This window comes from Clarias gariepinus, chromosome 14, assembly GCF_024256425.1.
Source record: "Clarias gariepinus isolate MV-2021 ecotype Netherlands chromosome 14, CGAR_prim_01v2, whole genome shotgun sequence".
Taxonomy (NCBI): Eukaryota; Metazoa; Chordata; class Actinopteri; order Siluriformes; family Clariidae; genus Clarias; species Clarias gariepinus.
The window spans coordinates 8,460,861-8,479,851 of NC_071113.1; the positions used below are offsets into that span (position 1 = coordinate 8,460,861).

The 18,991-nt window shown below is 38.9% G+C and overlaps 1 protein-coding gene across 2 annotated transcripts in view; it reads left to right on the forward strand.

The window, feature by feature from the left end:
* The window catches only part of sgms1b (sphingomyelin synthase 1b), a 32,091-nt gene extending 13,525 nt beyond the window's left edge, over positions 1-18,566 (forward strand). Inside the window, exons 1-6 of one of the 2 annotated variants that reach the window (XM_053512251.1) lie at positions 2,979-3,068; positions 8,121-8,756; positions 8,839-8,956; positions 16,848-17,001; positions 17,129-17,295; positions 17,531-18,566. In XM_053512251.1, coding sequence (XP_053368226.1) covers positions 8,329-8,756; positions 8,839-8,956; positions 16,848-17,001; positions 17,129-17,295; positions 17,531-17,704 — 1,041 coding nt within the window. In that variant the 5' untranslated portion in view covers positions 2,979-3,068; positions 8,121-8,328 and the 3' untranslated portion in view covers positions 17,705-18,566. Of the gene's footprint in view, positions 1-2,978; positions 3,069-8,120; positions 8,757-8,838; positions 8,957-16,847; positions 17,002-17,128; positions 17,296-17,530 lie in introns of those variants that run through there. The other variant, XM_053512250.1, reaches the window with a different exon arrangement.
* Positions 18,567-18,991: the final 425 nt, after the last annotated feature.

Consider the following 18,991-nt stretch of genomic DNA (forward strand, 5'->3'; position numbering starts at 1 on the left):
TTTTTTTTTTTTGCATTGGCCAGGGTTTAAACAAGCCAATTTTATTTTTTTATTTCTGTATTGTGACCTCGGATAAGAAGAAACCCTCCCTGCTTTACTGCTCAACTTTGTTGTTCTCTGGAAGGGTGTGGCTTAGCAGTAACTTATTTACATAGACACTAAAACACCAGGTTCGCAGGAGGAGTGAAAATAGGAGCATTTCAGCTTTAACGCAAAACATGCACGCACGCACTCACTTTTAGGGGAGCGCCGAGACCTTAGTTAAGTTAATAAACAAAATATAAAAATAAAATAAATATGTAGTAAAATATTACTGCGTTCAATCAGCGCCGGCAGCACAGAGGATTTCTCAGCAGGGCTAGCAGTAGCTGCTAAAATGGCTAAAGTGACATGATGACATGAGGAAAACATGTTGAAGTTGATGAACCGTCATGGCATGCAAATCCCATCTGACTAAAACAATTGGAATTCCACAATGTAAACGCCTTTAAATTATGTAACACAGTAGAGAGTAGGGAAAAATCCATTCAATGGTCTATCACAATTCTTTTTTTCCGGGAAAAAAAATCATAAATAAATTGTTCACACTATTATGAATATAAGCCTAATATTGATAATATCTTTGGCTGATCGGTGGGTTTGCATTTGAGGTGATAAAATGGTGCAGTTCCTCTGTAATCCAACAGGTGGTGCTCTAGACTATTCACACACTGGCAGGCAGCATATCATCCTTTTCAGGAGGAGCAATTTTTATTTTTATATATACACACAGGTATATCTTCTTTATCTTCCATCTGTTCCCTTTTAGGAGTCTCCACAGTGAATCATATGCCTCCACCTAACCCTATCCTCTGCTTCCTCTTCTCTCACACCAACTAACTTCACGTGTTCTCTCACTAAATCCATAAATCTCCTCTTTGGTCTTCCTTTAGACCTCCTGCCTGGCAGTTCCAACCTCAGCACCCTTCTACCGATATGCTTACAAGCTCTCCTCTGAACATGTCCAAATCACCTCAATCTGGTCTCTCTTTATCTCTAAAACATCTAACATGGGTTGTCCCTCTTTTTGTCCCTCCATTGTCTTAAACACTTTTCCTTTCATTCTCGCTGATACTTTTTTATCGCACAACACACCTGACCCTTTTCTCCACCCATTCCAACCTGCCTGTATACCCCTAGCCTTACCGTTTCACTTGGGTCCTTCTCATTTACACACATGTATTCTGTCTTTCCAGAGCATACCTCCACCTCTCTAGATTTTCCTCCACCTGTTCCCTGCTCTCGCTACAAAGCACAATGTCATCTGCAAACATTATAGTCCATGGAGACTCCTTTCTAACCTTATCTGTCATCCTGTCCATCACCAGAGCAAACAAAAAGGGGCTCAGAGCCGATCCTTGATGCAGACCCACCTCTACCTTGAACTCTTCTGTCACACCTACAGCACATCTCACCACGGTCTTACAGCTCTCATACATGTCCTGCATCACTCTAAAATACTTCTCTGCCACTCCAGACTTCCTCATACAACACCACAGCTCCTCTCTTGGCACTGTCTACAAAGACACAATGCAAGTCTCTATTACCTTCTTTGTACTTGTCCATCAGCAACCTAGCTTCCACTACTCTTTCCCACAGCTTCATTGTCTGGCTCATCTGCTTTATGCCTCTGTAATCACCACATCTCTCTTGTTCTTAAAAATCGGCACCAGTACACTTCTCCTCCCTTCCTCTGAGATTCTCCCACTCTCAAAGATCTTGTTAAACAAACTAGTCAGAAACTCTACTGCCACCTCTCCGAAGCACTTCCATACCTCCACAGGTATGTCGTTAGGACCAACAGCCTTTCCACTCTTCATCCTCTTTAACGCCCTCCTCATCTCACTCTTACTAATATTTGCTACTTCCTGATTTACAACAGTCACCTCCTCTACCCTTTGTTCTTTTTCATCTTCCTCATTCATCAACTCTTCAAAGTACTCCTTCCATCTTCCCATCACCCCCCTGGCAACCAAAAACATTTTTTTAATGAGGAAATACGAAAGCTTATATGGACGTAGTGTGCGGGAAGAGTCATGGATTTGCCTTTTCTAAAGGTTACTTCAAATAAATTCTACCACCTAGAGTGCAGATTATCTTTGACGCTATCAGAATGGTCATGTAAATGAAAATCGGTACCTAGACAGTTGATCCCTGGTGGATCCCATCACCGTGTTTCATCTTTTTTTGGTTGTTTCATGTCATGGTGTAATGGTTGGTTGGAAGGTGATTATTTTAGAACTATTTAACTGCATACAGTAGGTGAAATTTTCCATAATTTCGTAGTACAACTTCTTCTGATCTCTATCTGTATCACTCTCTATTCTGACCTCGTTGAAATCCAATACAGGTGAGAGTGCATTGTGTTGTGTTTCACGTCTCACCCACTTTTGTACCTTGTACAAAACGAAGCCGGTTCAGTAATAGAATGATTCAGGAGAGGAAAAAAAACCACACACACACACACTTTCTCTCTCCCTCATCCCTTATGGAACAGGATGCAGGCAAGACGGAAAAATAAAGCTCGGGTGTGGGTTAAAAACGTCGCCTAATACCTTCGTTCCGAGGTCGATTATTATTATTTTATTTTTCTTCTTCTTTAAACCCAGGAGCTGTTGCATCAGTGTTTCCCGCCTGAGCGTCTAGTCGGCCTCACACAGAATCACCACGCACGGCACTCCTCAGAAGAGCAAATATTTCCAGCCGAACAAGGGTCTTACTCAAAAACAGAACTAGACCAACCGTCTTAGCAACCAGCAGAGCGAGTAAATATATTTTTGTTCGCTTACTCATTAGAGGTATACATACAGCACATACCCCTCCCTCTCGTCCTTTCTTGTTGCTAGGCAACTAGCCAACAGCTTTAGGCCATTGAGAGAGAGGGTGGGAGGGGGGGCGTGGTGTATGTATGTGTGTGTGTGTGCGTGTGTGTGTGTCAGGGAGGAGCTGTGAAAGCACAAGCACTAGAGGAGCAGCATTTTTAGAGCTCATGGAGAAGCACAAACAGTTACTTAGTAAGCAGGGCTGTGGTAAGTTCAAACAAAAACTCTTTCTTTCGGCGAGGACAAGCTGTCTGTCTGTCTGTCTGTCTGTCTGTCTGTCTGTCTGTCAGTCTGTCGATACATGTACACACACAGGTAGGTGTTAATTGTGGAACTTATGAAATTAATTATTAACTTGAGATGATGTTCTGTTCCGCCGGCTGTGAGAACACACACACACGCACACACACACACACACACACACACACAGTAAGTCCCCAAGCGTGTTTAAAGTTTAACTGCTTATTGCTGTTGTTAGTCATGTGAGTGAGTGAGTGTGTGTATCTAGTATATAATGTTAAGATTTCTCAAAAAGGTGATTGTGGTTTTTCTTACTCCATATCTAAAATCAGCAAAGAAACGATATTAACGAAGAACTTTCAGAAAAGAGACACACAGCAAGACTCGTCAGTTTATTTATTAATTTAGGTAGAGACAAACTCTAGAAAGAGTTTAAGTCTTAAGTCTAGGACTGCTGGTCTTCACGTGATGGTCGGTTTACTCCCTCGAGCTCCGTTCAGTTGTCACACCCGCGAAGGATGAATAACAGTCAGCTCTTGTTGTATTTTCTGGTCTGTGTGCCTGCTCGCCTGGCGCGTTACGTGAACCATAATAATATACCTTTTGTCGAACTACCTTTCGTAGGACGTCACACTAACATAAGCGCTTCCCTACGTTTTTTTTAAAAGCATCCGACATCAAACGCATTACCACTATCGCTTATTGTTTACTAGTGCGCATTACAAGCCTCTAACCTGTATTATGCGAACAATGTGAACCACAGCTGAGAAAGAAAAACTTTTTCATACGTTCGGGAGGGTGCTGCGCAACGCAGGTTTCTGACAGTGAGGAAAGAAAAAAAAGTGGTTTTAGATTTCTTAATCTCTGTATTGACTTTTAACAGGAAGCTACACCCTGTGTGAAATGTCCAAAAACTGTCTGCTTGTTGGTAAAAAAAAAACTACCCCAAACCCGCTAAACTCACCCGGGTCTGAGGAAGCAAAGCATGTACTCTTTCTGTCCTTTTTTTTTTGTTTGTTTGTTTTTTTAACGAACACCGCAAAGAAGAAGAGTGAAGTTTCTATCCGGACAGAGCGTCTGAAATGTAGCTCGGCGGTTCAGCTGATGGTCAAACACACACACACACACACACACACACACACACACACACACATGGAGAGCAGAAGCATGGCGTGTAATAGAAAGCAGATGTGTATAGGGGGAGATGTCCCTTCCCCCGTTCCATTGCAGACTTGTAAACAGATGTGCCACACCCAGGCGAACACACTCACAAGTTCTTCGCATTCTTCCAAGTGGAGACCATGTGCTTGAGTTCAGGAGAGGCTCAGCAGTAAACATTTCCTCAGCTAGCGAAGTCGAAGCTGTGTAGATGATGAAGGGTGTCTCACCATAAAAGTTTTGGAAAAGTTAACAGTCTGTGTATATATTTTTTGTTTTGAACTGAAATGAGCTTGGACCCAAAACTTTGCATGATTGTCGTCCTCACTCGTGCTGCAGTGACCTTTTTATCCAAATCATAAAAAAACACCTGCCCTGATAAACATTGATCCTTCAATGATTAAAAAAAAAATGTTGAGAAATTCCGTTGTTTAAATTTATTTATTGTAGTTAGACCTACCTCCAAATACAAAAGGGGCTTTAAATCAAACTGGGATTTTTGATTAGTGCACAATAACAGAGAAAACATGCCTTTTATTTCTCTATTTAGTCCCCTGCTACACTAAGACACCTATCGCAGTGTTTCACAAGCGCTTGGATACTGTCAGGGTAGAACGTTTTTCTCGGTACGTAGCACCATGATCAGATCAGACGGGCTGCTTTACTCCCGTATGAATCGCTGGCCTCTAAGAAACACCTTAATCGCCTCAAACATGTGGAAGTATAAGAAGCGAGGTCAAGATGTGGCAGCGACTCCAAGTTCCTGCATGTCTTGAATGAGTGTGTGTACAGTCCCCACAGACAGATACGTCACTTCTGCAGGTTAGTGTCCATTTTCAAACATCAAGCCCCCCATTTGCTGAAAGTTCACCGGAACGACTGCAATGGGCTGCGAGCCACCTAGGACAGGATGTACCACGGAAGTTGGGGCTTCTTTAAAAAAAAGTTTGCACCATTCAAATGTTTTACTGTGGCTTTGGAAATTTCCCCACTGTGGGACGAATGAAGGTGTATCTTTAATTAATTTTATCCTAAGAGCTGTGTATGTATTGCGCTTAAAGTCCTCTGTAAAACACCAACTGTTTTTACGCCTCAATTCATGAGAAAAGTCCCAGTTTGACTCGAACACCATTTTTGTACATAAACTGCAAGAATTTTACAGTATGATAGATGTTAAGTCATTATAGCTGTAGTTTAAATGTATTCGATTATCTTATCTTTTAAGAATTTCGCTTAATTAGAAGTAAGACGCCCAAAATGCTTTTTGCTGCCTTTTTCCTAAAGGTACTTTCGAAATATGTGTTATGTGATAATAATGTTTGCTTTGGTCTTGTTCTTTCCATCTCTGTTAGTCATGTTTCTCCCTCAAGTCCTAGTCATGTGACCAAACAGACAGATTAAATAAAACAGTCTTACAATTAAATAAACATTTTATCCGGCCATTAAAATAACGATACATTCATGGTGATGGCTTGAGATTAAATGTAAGCAGAGTACTTTACTAGCCGTTCTGTATCATACAGTGTCTCTCCGGTGGCCACTTTAAATAAGGCCACCGAAACCCTTTTGTTCTCCAGTGATATGGGCCGAAACGGAAATCATGTTGTGTCTGTGTAACTTAACTGTGGTTGAAAATAACACTGTGTTATATCCATGGAAATATTATAACAACTGGAAAGATTTGTTTATTCATTTGAATAAGCTTGGCTCACTGGTGCGTAAAGCACAAGACTACAGTCCGGAGTGGTGATGTCATTGTCGCTTAATAGGGATCAGGGATAACTTGGATATAACGTGACCCGTAACGTGTGTTGTAATCATCATGTGATTGACTGTACCGCGTTTATAATGTTGAACAGCGCACACACCCGGAACAATTCGATCTTTTTTTTTTTTTTATATATACATTTCTTTCCTGGGTTCTTATGTTTGTTTATACAGTGAAACCTTGGATTGAGAGTAATATGATTTGCGAGTATCCCGCAAGACGAGCAAAGATTTTAAATAAATTTTTACTTGAAAAACGAGCGAGTCTTGGTTAACGAGTACCGAGTATCATATATCATGCCAATGTTTTTTCTCTCTCTTGCGCTGCGGAATTGTGGTTAAATCGTCTCCCCTACTGGGTCTTAGTGCTCGTCTCTTACTGGTATAATCAACATCCGTGCACGCATTTTCTCCCTCAGCCTGTGTGCGCGCGCACGTAATTTGGCAGCGTGCTGGTTTACACACCCTCTCTCTCTCTCTCTTTCTCTCTCACACTGTGTGCACAGTGTTAATTTAAGTTTTCATTATTTCTCATGGGAAATTAATTTTGTTTTACGAGAGTTTTGGAATACGAGCCCAGTTCCGGAATAAATTATGCTCGTAATCCAAGGTTCCACTGTATTGGGTTTTAACATTTCTTAAATCTTACATTTAAAAACAAATTATTATGCAAATGCGATATTGCTTTTATGGACTGAAAAAGAATACAGTGTAAATGAGTGCCAAGTGTTCTGCTTAGTTCTAATCAGCGGAAAAAGTTCTCGAAAGAAGCAAAACACGATTTATATATCTCTTCCGTTAGCTGGCTGTATTTGAACATTTCTGTGCCATTTTAATCTGACAAGAGTTTCTATTTCAGCTCTAAAGTTATGCTCCTAAAAAGTAAAGATGGGGTGGGGGATTGGTGCGCGATTTTTTTTCACATGAAAAATGTATCGCCACAATGATTTCAAAATCCTTTAACATTTGGAAATATATTTTTAATTTGTACATGTTTGAGTTGAAGGTCCTGATGTGTTGCAGTTCCCATCTAATCCCACAGGTGGCATGCTCTAAACCATTTACACACTGGCAGCTAGCACGGCATCCTGTGTAGTAGGAGCACATTATTAGCTTTTTGTTTAAAATGTAAGAAAGATTTATAAACGGCTTCAGATGTATACAAATACAAACAACACCTGTGAATTCTGATCTCACACCAGGCGCTCACTTGTGTTTCAAATTCCTGTTTCAAATTTCACTTTCTTTAGCAGCAAATGACATTTGTACACGTGAAGGTAGTCATAAGGCACATTTGTGAAATGTGGTGTGAAATGTTTAGAAATGCAGCGTGAACAGTTACAGTACATATCACACTAGTGAACCGGGGGTGATGGGCGTACAGTATGTAACATGGTTTGTGTGTAGAGCTCTGCGGTTTAATCAGATTTGCACCTTAAACAATCTTTTGGTGGTTAAGTCAATCAGTTATATATTTGGGTCAGTTTTTGATTTTAGATCAGTTTACACTTTTGAAATGATTTAGGAAAATGTACACACATTAAACGGACTAAATTTGACAAATTATATATACCACAGATTTTCAGATAAAAAATGCATGAACACGCTTGCATCATTTGGAAATAGCCATGTTTTGCGAGAGTATCACATTTTTTTCCTCTCCTTTTCTTCTTTTAAATTGTTGGTACAATACCGCCACCTCTTGGACTGGAGCATGGAACAAAAGAAAACAAAAGATGATCATTTTGTATGCAACATGACATTTAAAAAACACAAGCATTTCAATGTTTATTAGACACAGTTAGTACTTTTCATAACTACCTGCTTGAAATATATCAGACAATAAGCAGTGTTCAGTGTTGTAGAAATGAATGAGATAAAAAAAATATATCATTGCAGTGATGATAAAATCTGCTTGCATCGACAGTCTACCTATGAATCACATGTCCAATAATGTGCCATATGAGAAACTTGTTCATGTCTTTTATTCTGTATTTTTACACTATCTAGCCTGCTGCATGTTATTGCATTCGGTTAGCTACCCCTTAAGCATTCTGTTTTTTAACTGTTCTTGTTTTTTCTTTTATGTTACAGGCAGAACAGTGGAGTAGGAGATGACATCTACTTGACATCCAGACATCCCAAACTTTTTTTTTTTCCCCCTACAGCTGTTTCCAGCCCTCTTACATCTGCATGATGAGCATCGCTGGAGAAACACTGCGCATCCCTTAGCGCTCTGCACTGGTCCCTTCATTTTGCTCTACAGGTCGCTGGGGGGGGGGGCGGGGGGCAGGGGGCAGACATGAAGAAAACAGCGCAGTGGCCCAAGGACGAGGTCGCAATCGACCCGAGCATGGAGACTCACTTGAACGGCCACGCTAACGGCCATGCCGCCGGCGACGGGAGTAAGTCCATGCGCAACGGCCTGGTCAACGGTTTCCATAAGGAAGTGGTGCGGATTCAAATCCCCGGGCCACCCAGCTCTTCATTTCCCACCGAGTGGGGCAAAACTGCCATGGCCTTGTTATATGCCATCTGCTGCTTCATTTTAACCACTGTAATGATCTCGGTAGTCCATGAACGTGTACCTCCCAAGGAGGTCAGCCCTCCGCTGCCGGATAAGTTCTTTGACTTTTTTGACCGTGTGGAGTGGGCTTTTACTGTGTGCGAGATTAATGGGATGATTCTGGTGATTTTATGGATCTTACAGTGGAGTCTCTTGAAACACAAGTAAGTGTTATTTTTAAGGTTTTCTAAAAGGTTTTGGATTTTCTAAAAGGTTTTGTGGTGACATCAGTCTTTCCTTTGGCAGGTCCATTGTTGGGAGGCGGTTCCTTTTCATTGTAGGGACACTGTACCTGTACCGATGTATCACCATGTACATCACTACTCTGCCTGTTCCAGGAATGCACTTTAAGTGTTCACCTAAGGTACAAATTTATTTGACAATTTCTTAAACCAAGAGCAGGAACACTTTATCTATATATATTATTATTATAATTCTTATTGAAATTCAACAAAATACAAAAGCTATATAAACCTCTTCTGTCCCAAACTAGTCTTTCCCTTTATGTTTTGCATATCATACGTTTTGTGCAGAAAAACAGAACACATCAATGAGAGTAAAAACTCCATTAATTTCCCTATATATTCTGCAGCTACACTAATGCCCTTATCCCGGCGTTTCACTAGTACTTGGACACCATCAAGGTAGAAAGTTTTCTCAGTACACCGGAGCCACAATCACTGAAACGCTGGCCTCCCAGGAACTCCTTTTATGTGCCAAACATGTAAAAATGGATTTGAGTGAGTCAGAACTATACAGGGATGTAGCAATAACTACCAGCTGAGTTCCTGTGCAAGTCCAAGTGGTGCAATAGGGCAGCATGAGGTCGTGTGTTGTCCTGTAAAAGCAGAACGCCGCCGTTGATCAATACAGGCTTTTTTTTTTTTTTTTTTCGAAATTAAAGAAAAGGAACTTTTAAAGGAGTTCTTGGGAGGCCATTGTTTCAGACTTGATAATGGCATCTGAGAAAACTTTCTACACTGATGGTATCCGAGTCATATTATTGAAATACTGTCATTATAGAGATATAAAGGTAGATTTTACTCTCTCAACAGTGTTCTCTTATTCTGCACAATCAACAATCCTGGTTTGACTCGAACACATTTTGTTTTTTTATGATTATAACCAACCCTAAACGATTGTTGTCGTATTATTATTATTATTATTCAATTGAAACCCCTCTGATCTGCTTACAGATTTAGTGTTAAAAGGTTATTAGGTCTTTTGTATCCTGGCTTAATTGAACGCAGTCGTGAACCCTGAACTGTCTTCGTGTTTGTTTCAAGCTGAAGTCATGTAGGTTTAGGAAGGCTGTGCAGTTAATCGAGTTTCAATTACCATTTTGCCTCTCAAGAGTTGTGAAAACAAATTAATCGATTTTTGTACTGCTTTCCATTTTGCATCCATTTGCTTTATGGTAGTGCACTTTTGCTTCTTACATAAAAACCCAAACCATTTATTGCGTTATTATTATTACTAGAATTAAATTTGTTTAACAGCTGGATTAAATCTTAAAAAGTTAAGAAATGCCTGTTTCCAAAGTCAAGAAGTTAAATAATCATGATCTGCATTCTGATTAAAAGAATCATGCTAAAGATTTTTGCCATAATCACGCAGCCCTGATATTTATAAGAAATTCAGAGATGTGTATTAGGTTCTAAAAGTTGGGTAAAATGTCCGGAAATCTTATAAGCACAATCTGAATTCCTAACTACAATTTAAAAAATAACAAAATATAATAATGACAATAAAGGATGGAAGTGATGGTCATCATTCCCGTTGATTACTTATTTAATATAAACTAAATGCTTTATTCAGCACCATCTATATTTGGTATTAAAACGGTTATAAAAAGCAGACCTATATATATAACAGTAGTGAGTTTATTTTTCCATTAGTTATTTTTTCCACAGCATATTTGTCCACTAGCCGTCTTCACTGCAGCGTGGCTCGCTGCTGTGTGCTGTTAGAAATGTGCTTGTCGCTCTGAGTTATGTGTTGTAAGACGGACTATAAGGTCACTTGTTTTATTTCCCCTTCTTCTTATTTCTCCTCGATTGCCAAACTTTTATTGCGAAATGGATCCAGATTGCTGTCATTTCATGTCGTCTGTTCCTCACCGCAAACATCCCACTCCAGGCTTATAATTTCACATGGTCGCGCGTGATGGTATCAGTATGACAAAATCTTCTTTACAAGTTAACAAGCAATGCAGTACCGATACTGATGCACTTTTAGAGACATTGCATTTCTTTTTTTGTTACTCTTTAGTACTCAAAAGCTCATCCTATCCAAGCAAACAGGTTTACATCTAAAATAATGATGCATTGCGATCTTTTGGTTTTGCTAGATCCTGACACTTTTTTTTATTTTCCTTTAGCTTGTTGGGTACCAACATTTAAGAGAGAATCCTAGTTTTAAGTAAAGGAAATGGAGGCCTAAGTGCATCTAATTCCTTGAACTTTTTCCTTTTATGAGTTTTATGAGGAAGGTCTGTTGGACAACTTAAAATTAATCTCTCACATGAAGACGTTTATTAGTACATGAAAATCTTACATAAAATATAAAATATCAATATTTTATGAAATAAGTTAAAAGTAAATTCAATGGCTGTTTGAAAATCCATGGCATTTAAAACTGGGGGTAAAACGTAATTACAATATCTGTTTTATTCAATCATTTAATTAATCGTTTAATTTCACTTCAACCTCATTTGTCATTTTTTTTTTATATCGCATTATATTTAACATACCCTTAATTATTGTTTACCGCCTACTTTAATACATTCTGTAATCTTTCTCTCTACTGTTGAAATAAAGAAAGTCTCCCCTCCCTGATGGGCCTCCACCTTAATCTGGGCCTTCACTCTCTCTCCCTCAAAGACTTCCTGTTCAATCCGAACTTTCTTGCCCACACAGACTTATTTATTTTTTTATTTCTTGTTCCCTCCTGATAACGGTGACATGCCTTTCCGATCATACACATTAACTGATGCCTGTGTTTAACATCAGAGATCTAAACAGTGTCTAGTCCATAATGTGTATCAGACTATATCTGTGCCTGGGCTCGTCGTACATTTAAAAACACAATCATTATCAAATGCTTTCACACAAGGTTACGTAACAAATGCATCACCGCTCGTAATTAGAGGGACTCCTCGCTGAAGCGCATCGAGGTGGAGCTTGGTCATCTTAAACGCTTTCACAGTGACTCATGGTCAGAAAAAAGTGTAGGTGTGGTTCGGTAAAAATAGTACATAGTTTTATATACAAATCATACATGTGATCTAAATACAAAATCAAATAAATGCATTAGCTCTTGTATATAAATGTGGAATTATTTTAATTTACAATTGGCTCATTTTTTTTAGAAAAAGCTGAATTTTGAAAATATTCATCTCTCCAAAATTATTTGACATTGTACATTCTTGACATGCTGAGTTCTTTCAGTGAAGCTCATATCTTAATGTGCTGCTTTGCGACAATGACAAGTGTTAAAAGTGCTATACAAATAAAATTTTATTTAATTGAACTTTCGCTCAAAAAAAAAAATATATATCTTTCCACATTATTATCGATATCATTATTATTATCAATAATTTATAATAATATATAAATATTAATAATAATTATATTAATAATATACAGGGGTTGGACAATGAAACTTTAACGCCTCGTTTTAGACTACAGTAATTCATTAGTATTGTGTAGGGTCTCCTTTTGCGGCCAATACAGCATCAATTCGTATTGGGAATGACAGAATAGTGACCAGAGGGATTTTGAGCCATTCTTCTTGCAGAATAGTGGCCAGGTCACTACGTGATGCTGGTGGAGGAAAACATTTCTCATTATGCGCTCATCTAGAATAAGTATTGGGCCTAGGGAATGCCATGATATTGCAGCCCAAACCATCACTGATCCACCTATTGGTATGCTTTTTTGGGGCTACTTCACACCATTACTCACCCGGATGTGGGAAAGACAGTAAATGTGGAACTCATCAGAGAACAATACATGTTTCACATTGGTTGCAGCCCAAGATTTTCGCTGCTGGCACCATTAAAACCGACGTTTGGCATTGGCGTGAGTGACCAAAGGTTTGGCTAAAGGAGCCCGGCCAAGATCCCATGGTATTAAAAGCTCCTGACGATCAGTTTTGTTAGAGTTAGAGTTGAGATGCACATTTATTTCTGCACCGAGTATGTTTTTTGGATACAATCCGGGATAGCACCCGGACATCCCTTTCAGACAGCTTCCTCTTGCGTCCACAGTTACTCCTGTTGGATGTGGTTCGTCCTTCTTGGTGGTATGCTGACGTTACCCTGGATACCTTGGCTCTTGATACATCACAAATACTTGCTGTCTTGGTCACAGATGCGCCAACGAGACGCGCACCAACAATTTGTCCTCTTTTGAACTCTGATATTTCAGCCATAATGTTGTGTGCAAACCTAATTAAACCTTCACGCTCTGCTCTTACTGGTGAAATGTGAAAGCAATGAAGATTGGCCACCAGGCAGGTCAAATTTATCCATGAAACCTCCAACACTAAATTGGCCAGTGTTTCAGTTTCATTGTCCAACCCCCTGTAGGTAGATGGCAAAAGTAGCCTTTCTTCAAGCACAAAAATTAAAACATTTATCCATAATTTAAAATCATGAAAATGTACTCGCCCCAAAAAATGGAAAGAAATAGCAGAGAAGGGAAGATATTTAATAAGCACCAAAAACAGTTTTTCAGACTTTGAGAGGCTCGCTGAGACTGCATGCATTCAGACAGGGCTAACTCAACACTGGTGCATAAAATTAATGTACAGATAAAAAAAAAACATCGCTCTGATCTGATGGTTAAAACAATAAATAGCACGAAACATTATTTAAATAATCTTTTTATGTTCAATGGTAATTGAAATACAGTTCCCCTGTATGTATGTTTGTTTGACTAAGTAACTCTTAGTAGAATTGAAACACGTTGCGCAGAATCAAATTGCCCAATTGTCCGCTCATTGGAACTTTAAGGTGCTAATGCAGTTCTTCTTTTTTTGAATCCTGTTTCAGGCTACATGCTTAGAAACCAGTCTAGATGTCTGCAGTATTGTCATCAACTTGTCAGAACGCAACAACACACTCAGGACTTTAAATGAATTTGAAAAATGAATTTAAAGTCATTTGAAGCGCGGCGTCGCTTCAAACACAGTGCGGACCCCTAAGCACAGGAGTCACTCATATTACTCATTCTTTAACTTTCAGCAAGTCGACTTAACAAGGAAATGAGATGGTTTTTTTTGGAGTGTGATAGATAGCGTCGTCATGGTGATCCCCAACCCCCCGGCTTGTGTTTTGGTATCAGTGGTCTGTTTTTGTGTGAGTGAGTCACTCGGGGTGGGACACTAGGGAATAGACAGAGCATGGACTACACACCTACCACATGGGACAGGAAGTGAGCGACACCAGATAAACGTTCATCACCAGATAGGCGACGTTTTCATGCGTCACATCCTGCTTTCCTGCTGAGAGAGACAGAGAGAAAAAGAGATAAAGATAGAAAGAGTGAGAAAACGAAATGCAATGGAATGAGGAACATACCCAGTCGAGGATTTTAAACAAGGCCACTGAACGTTGTTGTAATATCGTACATTATGTATATATTTTATACTATTTTTCATTATAGTAACGAAACACTACAGTAAACTGTGGATTCATTTTCTGTATCTGATACCAGTTCTAGCTGCTGTGCAATTCACACTTCATATTAATACACTCCTTCTGTCATTGTTTTTATAGTAACGTAAAGAGGAAATTGACTGATAGATGCTCAACCGCAACAAGAATAAAACATGTTTGTTTATAGTCGTTTTTGGAAGAAGTCTCCAAAATCAGCGCTTTGTGACATCCAAAAGTAAAGCTGGACATTTCGTCTTTAAGCTTTTAGCAAAGAAAAACATTCAGACTTTTTAGGAAAACCTACATTGCTGTACTTTAATGCCTTACAACACAAAACCTTAATGTTTTAAAAATAAACTACTCATTTTTCGCGAGAGTATTGCTTCTTCTTCTTTTGAGTTTATGGATCGTTGGTGCCAATACTGCCACCTGCTGGATTGGAGTGTATAGCAGAAGAAAACAACAACACGAGCTACACAGCATTTCAGTGTTCTAGATATCTTTGGTAGTTTTTAACACGAGGGTTGTTCAAGTCAAACCAGGACTTGTCTCGTAAATTAAGGTCTAAAGAATAAATTAACATCACACACAGTACGGTGACGAGACTCTTAGTCACAATAAAACACTTGAATGGTACAAACATTTTAAAGAAAGACAGAACATTGAGCGAGTGGAATGCCTGAATCCTTGAAAATGTACAGATGATGTGTGTCAGTCTGTGGGTAGTGTACACAAAATCATTTCATGCACAAAGCGCTTTAGAGTAATAAAAGGTTATACAGAGAAATAACGGGAGTTTTTACTCTCATTACTGTGTTCTGTTATTCTGTACAATCAAAAGTCCCGGATTGACTTGAACACCCACTTCAAAACCTGGAAGAAGTTTATCTGGTTGTAATAAATCGGACAGTAAACGTTGGTGTTAGTAAATCGAATGCAGTGTTTTCACCCCAGAGAAATGTTCAGGCACGTTGGAAGGAGGATTTTCGGGATTTTGGTTATTTATTTCTTGCACAGCACAAGACTTTCGGTTGGTAATTTTCATGAGTTCGCTAAGAATAATGCTGATTTGGAAAGACCAAGCCCTTGGTTGTTTCAGCAACACCATGTATATTGCATTACTGTAGTTGAAAGTTTCTACATGATAGGTTTCACATCTGTAATAAGATCGAGTTTGTCTTGTTCTATAAGTGAACTACTGAGGACTGCCAATTAGGGGAGGAAATGTTTGCAACATATTATATGACAGTCACTGACAGTAGACTTTTGTGTTCTAATAACTTACACAAGTCATAACTTACTCAGCAAAAAAAAAAAAAAAAGTCAGGTATTTTCAATGTTAGTTTGGAATTTGGTTGGTTTATGTTATAAGTAATTAAAACTTATTACTTGTGTATAATATACAGTAAACCAACCAACTTATTTAAAACACCTGACTTTTTTTTATTTGGTGGTTTTTTTTTTTTTTTGACATGCTGTGGGTGTTGCTCTTCAGTACACTTTTTCCATACAAGACCGTTTTTTTTTGTTTTTTTTAAGAATACAAGAGTTTCTGTACTTTTTTCTATTTACACGTTATGTATATAAAATGTGAATGAGAAGTGTCAGGAGAAGTGTCAGGCGTAACGAATAATCTAACGCCTTAGGTCCGTTATTTAAGTACTCAGTTACTTGGTTATATTTCCAAAATTGTAATCCGTTATTTAGACAATTTTTATAATATGTGAGCCAGACAGGAGTCATTCCGTTAGTAGTTAACAGATTATGGGCCAAACTTCGCTGAGTGATGATGGTAGAATAATTATAAAGGTCTTGACTAAAACAACATGCATGAGGAATCTCAAAGGAGTTTTTTATTTTCTGCAATGGAAAAGTACAAGAACTAGTTACTTTTATTAGAAAGTAACGCTGTAATGTAACTGATTACTTTACTCAAGTCTGTAATTTTGTCATGTAATTAGTTACTTTAAAAAGTAACGTCCCCCAACACTGATTATACACAAACTAAAGAATAATTCTTTTTGCTCAGTGCATGCATCTATCCCTAGTTAAGCAAATAAAAAAATAAGTGCCACCTTGTGGCATTATTTAGTATTGCCATGTAGCTATATTAATGAACATTTGACCGTTACAGTATGTTGGACGGTTTTGGATTAAGAAATAATAACTGCCCTTATGTGTAGGCAGGGTCGCGGGTCACGCATGCCTGTACTATTTTAGGGAAAAACACTTGAATCGAAAAAAATCATAATGCCTAAAAATCAAAAAGCATCTGTCTATGATTTACAGCTCTGTATTACAAATCTGCACTTGTATTCCCTATAACAGGAGATAACTAGTTCCATCGTGCCGTAACAACTTGAAAGGCAATTATGCTGAATAAATCACGACCTGTTCTTAAACAAATAAACACATGTCAGGTTTGTCAAAAAAAATGACCCACTTGTTTTGACAGGAATATAACGCCTCATTTAAAGTACTTCACACTGATTGCATCTGAGAGCAGATATTACAGGCTGAAATTCTCGTCGTCAGAATCGCTCACGGACACCAGCTCCTTTAACCTGACACACTTTTCTTTTCTGTGTCACAGCTGCACGGAGATTGGCAGTCCCAGATGTGGCGGGTGATGAAGATGCTCGCCGGCGGAGGTTTAACCATCACCGGCTCTCATCACATGTGCGGGGACTACCTCTACAGCGGCCACACGGTCATGCTGACCCTCACCTATCTCTTCATTAAAGAGTGTAAGAAGATGGTTTTTAAGTTAGGCTATAGTGTCACATTTGTTTATTTTTTTGGTTTGTTTTTTTTTGGAAAGAAATGAAGGTTCGCTTGGTTTGAAACACTTTGTCTCCGTTCCGTGTCTTACAGACTCTCCTAGACGCTTCTGGTACTACCACTGGGCGTGTGGGACGCTCTGTGGCGTGGGCTTGTTCTGCATCCTGCTCGCTCATGATCACTACACCATAGACGTAGTCATTGCCTACTACATCACCACTCGCCTCTTCTGGTGGTACCACACCATGGCCAACCAGTCGGTAAGTTTTCTTTTTTTCTTTTTTTTTTTTTGAGATAGCACGGATAGATACTCAAATATTAGGCATGTGTGTACATTGTTAGCATGTAAATAAAGATAAAAGAATATTTACTTACAATTTTGTTAGAATTATGTATGGTGTATTAATACCGATTTATTTTTTTAGTTTTGTTTAAGGTTACAGTTTTTAGTTATTTTTTTTTTTTCCCCCTAACACTCTTCTTCTGATCGCGCAGGAACTCAAGGCAGCGTCTCAGAGCAACTTCCTGTCCCGCGTCTGGTGGTACCAGGTCTTCCAGTATCTGGAGCGGAACGTGCAAGGTGTCGTCCCTCGCAGCTACCACATCCCGTTCTCGTGGCGATCGATACAGTGGGGCACTGTGAAGTACACCAGGATCGACTCGGACTGATTGTAAAAAAACAAAAAAACTCAATCCGAAGAGCAAGACTCTGAAAGACTTGCCTTAAGTGCCAGGTCATGTGACAAACCAAGCCAATCCCTTTACCGCTCGGCCACGAGACGTCCCGGTCCACCAGTCTGTCTGAACTATCGTCATCCGAAGCATTTCATTCCTCAGCCACTACAGGCATTCCCTCCGCATTTCAGCCCTGATGCGCTGATGGGATGCGAGGTGTGTGTAGTATGAATAATGAATGCCTTCATCACTTAGCACCTGCCAAAAATGGTCACTTTTTTTTTTTTTTTTTTTTTGGCGACGTGACCGTTAACAAAACCGCTAATTCAGTAGACGTTTTGCGTCCGTGCGTTACTTGAACATGGAGTAAAGTGAACAAGTTACAGACATTTCCGTCCGCTTTCAGACTGAGCCAGTTTACCATGTTTAACGACTGACCTACATGACAGAGTGGAATCTAAAGTTTGCCCCAACCAGCGGGTTGTTATTATTATTATTATTATTTTATTTTATTTTTTCTTCCAGACTGTTCGCTTTACCCACGCACCCAAGCGTAGAAGTGTCCCTTTAACTGAAAATCCTGCAGTTTGTTATATATTTTTCCCCAGAAAAAAACGACTCGCAGGAGAGAAGCTATTTGAAGACAAGTGCAGTTTTGTAGCTATCCACATAAACAACAACAAAAAAATAAATAGCAAAATGGCTTTCTATAAAGAATAGTGATTTATTTTTCAGAAGAAGAATTAAATTTTTTTTTTTTAAATTGAGAGCGAATGGAGACAAAAGACTGTTTTCGGTGATACAAACTTCCTCAGTGCCTTCCTCGTCAGGATTGTGCATCGATCCTGTAGTCTGTGTGTTTATTTTATTTATATATAATATACGTATATATATATATACGTATGTATGTATGTATGTATATGAATATTTTTTAAGCTTATGGTCTCGGTGGTACATTAATGTTGATAAGAGGCAGAAATATTCAGCACTACATGAAGTGAGCTACGTCCCGCAGTTTTTAAATGCTGGAACAGTTTCCGTGCTTAGCATTTAGAGAAAAATTATGGACGTAAAAACCCAAGATGTCGTAAAAATCAATTGGTTGTAGAAATTGACTGGGCGTGCAAAGGTATTAGTACATGTTAGTATTATTTCTTTGGTTAATAGGTATAGGTGCAGTGTTGTAGTGCCGACCTCCATCGTTGGCTAAGACCTAGACCTGTTGTATTATCTTTTACACTTGCACTCAATGTTTTTTTTGTTTAGTTTGTTTTCTTTTAA